The sequence below is a fragment of the Ceratina calcarata genome, unplaced genomic scaffold, assembly GCF_001652005.2.
Source record: "Ceratina calcarata isolate Rehan_Ccalc_2016 unplaced genomic scaffold, ASM165200v1 scaffold121, whole genome shotgun sequence".
In the NCBI taxonomy this organism is placed as follows: domain Eukaryota; kingdom Metazoa; phylum Arthropoda; class Insecta; order Hymenoptera; family Apidae; genus Ceratina; species Ceratina calcarata.
Genome location: NW_017133085.1, coordinates 2,575 through 7,758, shown reverse-complemented (window position 1 = coordinate 7,758; position 5,184 = coordinate 2,575). Strand labels below are relative to the sequence as shown.

The 5,184-nt window shown below is 36.4% G+C and overlaps 2 protein-coding genes across 2 annotated transcripts; both read right to left on the bottom strand.

Moving 5' to 3' along the window:
* Window positions 1–14: 14 nt before the first annotated feature.
* Window positions 15–1,788, bottom strand: LOC108626372 (15-hydroxyprostaglandin dehydrogenase [NAD(+)]-like). Its single transcript, XM_018027008.2, has 6 exons — window positions 1,696–1,788; window positions 1,389–1,487; window positions 1,188–1,314; window positions 990–1,096; window positions 418–591; window positions 15–319 (listed from the first exon to the last, which is right to left on the bottom strand). The coding sequence occupies exons 2-6, from the start codon at window positions 1,482–1,484 to the stop codon at window positions 167–169; spliced, it is 657 nt and encodes a 218-aa protein (XP_017882497.1). The 5' UTR covers window positions 1,485–1,487; window positions 1,696–1,788; the 3' UTR covers window positions 15–166.
* A 299-nt stretch (window positions 1,789–2,087) lies between these two features.
* Window positions 2,088–4,664, bottom strand: LOC108626365 (15-hydroxyprostaglandin dehydrogenase [NAD(+)]-like). The gene is made up of 6 exons (XM_018026995.2): window positions 4,387–4,664; window positions 4,124–4,250; window positions 3,670–3,776; window positions 3,313–3,486; window positions 2,843–3,000; window positions 2,088–2,558 (listed from the first exon to the last, which is right to left on the bottom strand). The coding sequence occupies exons 1-6, from the start codon at window positions 4,480–4,482 to the stop codon at window positions 2,423–2,425; spliced, it is 798 nt and encodes a 265-aa protein (XP_017882484.1). The 5' UTR covers window positions 4,483–4,664; the 3' UTR covers window positions 2,088–2,422.
* Window positions 4,665–5,184: the final 520 nt, after the last annotated feature.

The following is a 5,184-nucleotide window of genomic DNA, read 5'->3' as shown; positions in this document are numbered from 1 at the left end:
GTTTATCTCAGAGAGTTTGAGGATTTGATGGCTCAGTTTTCTATTCATCTTCTCCTCGTACTTTAAGCAAAATTTTTAGATTGTTCTCTGGTTCGTTAGAAACCGATTCTATTACATCAGCAGCATGTCCACGAAATGAAATTTATCATATTGATTAAATTCATTCTTACGGCTGTGTTGGCAGACTGCGGAGCGTCTGTTGAACATCCTCAGGCTTAACAAAGTTAAAAACAGTGTTTTCGAGTTCTGTAAGCAAGTTGGTCGTCGTGACACCTGGGCACATGACAAGAACGCGAACTCCGGTGTTATCGTAGTGAGTCTAAAGTGACAAGTACAATGTCATGACAATATTTCCAAAAAGAAAAATCAATAAATCAATCTTTGGGATTAATTGCACTTCGTCGGTAGTATGTTTACCTGTAGACATCGACTGAATGCCATAACGTCCCATTTACTGGAACAGTACACCGGGATAATCGGGAAGAGTTGGAAACCGACGATCGACGAAATGTTCACAATAGTTCCACCTTTGCCGCCTTTGTGTTTGCCCATGAGTTCCATGGCGAGCAACGAGCCCTGGATTAGACCAGTCTAAAATTCAAATAATTAATTGATTGATCATTTCGTTCGATTCGTTTACGTAATATTTAATTTCACAATAAATGAGATATGAATAGTTGAGTCATTCTCATGTTGCAAATATCGTTACCTATAATTAACAATTTTAATGTACTTGACTTTTTTTAAATGCTGTTTTTGTAGAGGCATTAAGATGTGTCTTACTCGTTTGTTTGGTGTCAAGGTGCGAGGACATCACTTCTTGAGCAAACGTATCATTGATATTATTACATGTATTATCGTTATATAATGAGAGTTTAAAATTGAGATCAATTTGCTAAAGTCTTGTATTATATCCTTCTTATATAAATGAGAATATAAGGATTAAAATGGATGACTTTTTGCGTTTATTATATTGCAAATATACTTACAACGTTGATATTAACAGTTTGCTGCCACTTGGTGTCGTTACATATACCAGCATTGTTAATAACAATGTCCAGACCGTTCAACGCGTTCCAGACCTTCTTGAATGCTTCTATAAAATTGAGAAAAAATAAAATCAAACTATGTTTTATTTCTTCCAATTCACATTGACTGTTTATTCGCTATAAACAAAAGTGACGTGCCCGTCAATTGTTGTACGTTGCTGACGTCGCAGGGACAGAATATTGCTTTTCCCTTGCCGAATTCTTTTTCCAAATTCGCTGCCGTCGTTTGTCCAGGGGAACTGGCCAAATCAAGAATAGCGACAGCCTAACAGATTAAATAATGTCAACATTTCTGAAACTATAATCACGATATCCATAATATTGCAAATATAAATTTACCTTCGCTCCATTTTGCAACAGTTTCTGAGCATAATCGAAACCGAGCCCGCTGGCTCCTCCGGTGATCAAAGCAGTCTTGTTCTTAATATTGTTCATGATCTAAATTTAAATTCAATTGAAAATAAAGAAAAAAAACGAGATGAAGAACATGGAATGCTCAAGTGTTATTTGTCAAATTAAATTGAGGCCAAATGGAAATTGTTATTAAAAAAGAGATGTTATTATGCTATTAGAAATTATGTTATTAGAAAAGAAAATTGGGAATATAGAGCGAAACATGAATACAGGAATACATTGAAACACTTACCAAGCTTCTTGTAGAGTACGGCTTGGATTTTAAAGCGGACGATGCGTACAGCGGCGTTTGTAACGAAGAAGTAAATCTCTCCTTGTCGTCGGGCCAATATTAAGGGACCTCGGTATCTGTGTTTGACGGGTGTTGAATACCGTGATTCATACACAGACATGCGCGAGCATACCCACACATTCAAATAGACGTGATAAGCTGTTTTAGTTTTTAAACCAGCTGTAAAAATTAATTTCGCGATAAAAGTTCGCCACGTGTACATGCCTACGTACGTGTACAATTCGATAAAGGTAAATAACATCACGGTGGATACAAATTAATTGCAAACAATTTATTATATTTGTCCTTATACTTTTTGCCTTTTTCATAAATAAAATTAATTTTACATTACATTGAACATTATACTGCTGTTTAATAGAATATTACATATTTTTTTTTTTAATATAATTATATATTAATAGTTGTTGAACATTTCTTATATACGTGGATTAATCTAAGGAAACACTGAAAGTTTAGTTGGTAACTTGAAATTGAAAACTTGTGTAAGCGTATCAATACTTTGAATATTTCTCGTATATATGTCTCTTGGACATTAAATGAATAAACAAGTTACCAGTATGTGTTATTAGTATTTATTACATAATTTAGTATTAGTAGTTGAATTGAATTAGCAGTTAGTGGATAGTATCGTCAAAAACCAAAGTTCCTCTCTGGTTTTATGTAACGCTTATATAGGAACCTTGAGGGTAGTGTAACTAGGTATCTCGATCGCAAAAGGGGGTTGATTATTCTCGATGACGAGAATTGCCCCATTCTGTCCCTTCTCGATAAGCTCGATGATAGCACTTGCTACGATCTCCGGCCTGTTATCAACACATTAATCAAAATTGAAAAATGAAAAAAGGCTAAATTAAAGCTATTTTTAAAATGTTGAACCATGCTTCAAAATCTTTTGAACTTTTACAGATATCAAGTATCAACAACTGTGACAAGTTGGATTTACGTAATACAGAATTATAATGATTGATATTCTCAACTGTCTATAAAATAAATTGTCGATTCTCTTAAATCAATTTGCGAATGCATTTAGGCGAAATAGTGTTTTGAAATCCGTAATTTACTAATTTCATAAATGAATGCTTCTTACGGCTGTTTTTGCATGTTCTGCATTGCATTTGCTGCAGTTTCCTCGTCGAGAAGATCCATGGCGTGCTCTTTGGTGGACATAAATCTGGCGGCCATGGCCGTGGTCGTCAAACCAGGACAAATCGTCAACATGCGGATACCGGTTTTCTCGTAATAATGCTTTTCCGTGCATAAAACAATTTGTTTCGTTAAAATGACAAACGTGACAAGGCGACATAATGAACACAATATTTTCCATTCACAAGCGAGGAATCTTAACGCTACATGTATGTACCTTGCGTTCATTTACATTTGTTTTGTAGATATGCAAATGTAATAATTTACATCGGCGTCTGCATAGGACAGACTCATATTAATTATACCGATTGGAACAATGAAGGAAAACAAACGTATCAGTGTTTGTTTCCTCCACAAATTTTCCGATATTTTTCTTCTCCAGTGGTAGAATAATTATTGTCGGATTCATTTTACCTTCAATGATTGAGTGAATCCCACGATAGCGTACTGCGTCCCGCCATAAATCGGTGCTATGGGGATGCCTTCGAGGCCAGCCACGGAGGACATGTTGACGATGGTACCACCGGTACCGCCCTTGTACTTTCCCATAGTATGCAATCCCAAAATCGTTCCATGAACGATGCCTTTCTACCAAAACGAAAAAAGACGTTTTGAGCATCAAACTCCAGTTAATCTTTCTGAATATATAAAAGAAAAAACATGAGCATAATGAAAAAGAAAATGAACAGCATTTTTGATTAGAGTTATATTAGGAATAAAATTATTTCGCAGTATTTGGAGATAGGATAAAGTCACTAATAATTAACTTACGTAATTAACATCGACCATAATCTCCCAATCCGCGTCGTCCATGATGCCGGCAATGTTTACCAGAATATCTAAACTCTCGTACGTGTCGATAACTTTTTTGAACGACTCTGTGTGCGTGCATTACTTGTATTAAGATCAACGTGTTGGCGTTATATTGACGCGCGATAAAGTATAAACAGTTGATACAAGATTTTTCTTGTCACATTATGCTATGATTACTTTACTACGCTATTCTTGGAAATGTGATATTTTGATAAGTAGAATAAATACTATTTTTCCTCCTGACATCTTTAAGCTACTACTAATCCAGTACAAATAAGGATAAAGAGTTATTTGTGAAGGTAAAGATTACTTTTTAATAGTTGCACGTAAACAATACGTCACGTAATCGTCAGAACACTGTCCAACTTCGTTAGGAATACCAAGATCATAAATTTTGTTTATAGATACTTACCTTTAAGCTGTTCGCTTTTCGCTACGTCGCAGGGGATAAAAATTGCACGCTCCTTTCCGAATTCATTATTCAAATCTGCAGCTGCGCTCTCACCGCCTGAATCACTCAAATCCAAAAGAGCCACCGCCTGAAATAGATGTGTAAATATTCCTCGTTTCCGTTTATTTTCCTCGTTTCCAGTACGAGGATTTTGCTTAATGTTCTTAAAATCGCTAGTACCATTGTTGATATCCTTCTTTCCCCTTATTTTTGACGAAAATTACCTTTGCTCCATTTCGCAAGAGTTTCCGAGCGGTGCAAAAACCAATTCCGTTCGCCCCTCCGGTGACGATCGCGATCTTACCCTCGATGTTCATCATCGACCGAACCGTGAAAAACAAAGAAAGGGCACTCTTCTTATTTGCTATCAGTAAACAGTTATATAGTACGTATAATTGTAAGACTGCCGGTGGTTTCCGCGCGGTGCTCGCGCGATACCTGGCGATGCTAATATATTGTGTATGGGGATCTCGGTGATCGCGTTCGGTTTGCCGGTGACCGAGATTGAAACACGAGAAATCGAGAATCAATCGTAAAGGGATTGAATGTCTTTACGCTGATATATCCGTCTGTTCGACGTAGTACGCGACCGCGGGTAAACAGGATCGAATTTACGCCGATCCGGGGAGAAAAATTCGGCACGAGGTTGGCTCGTACGCGTCCGCGTTTATTTCTGTCACTCCATGATTTATCAAATTACCGCGTCGCGTTTCAGTTATTGCCACCGAGTTTCCTTGGCCAGGATAAGAATCTCAAGCAGGATTCACGTACATTCTCGCTGGCAAGAATGCTTCTTGAAAGACAGTCATGAAAATCAAATGTGATTAAAGAATAATATGGCTTTGATATTATGGAATGAAGAACGATTTATAATACTTTTTTTAATGTTTTGACGCAATTGAAATATTCCGTAAAATAGATGAAGTTTAAGAGGTATGTATTTAAGGATGTGTAGGCTATATTCTTAAACAATGCTAGCATGTTGAATTTGTTATTATAGATTCCTATTACTATTAAAAAGC

What these genes read in the sequence shown, in the direction of transcription:
- LOC108626372 (XM_018027008.2), bottom strand. Translation starts at nt 1,484, where the DNA reads ATGAACAATATTAAGAACAAGACTGCTTTGATCACCGGAGGAGCCAGC. An exon ending in CAACGTACAACAATTGACGG is followed by an intron (nt 1,097 to 1,187) that starts GCACGTCACTTT and finishes TCAATTTTATAG; the next exon opens with AAGCATTCAAGAAGGTCTGG. An exon ending in AAACTGTTAATATCAACGTT is followed by an intron (nt 592 to 989) that starts GTAAGTATATTT and finishes TTTGAATTTTAG; the next exon opens with ACTGGTCTAATCCAGGGCTC.
- LOC108626365 (XM_018026995.2), bottom strand. Translation starts at nt 4,482, where the DNA reads ATGATGAACATCGAGGGTAAGATCGCGATCGTCACCGGAGGGGCGAAC. An exon ending in GATTCACTCAATCATTGAAG is followed by an intron (nt 3,001 to 3,312) that starts GTAAAATGAATC and finishes TGCACGGAAAAG; the next exon opens with CATTATTACGAGAAAACCGG. An exon ending in CAGAACATGCAAAAACAGCC is followed by an intron (nt 2,559 to 2,842) that starts GTAAGAAGCATT and finishes TGTTGATAACAG; the next exon opens with GCCGGAGATCGTAGCAAGTG.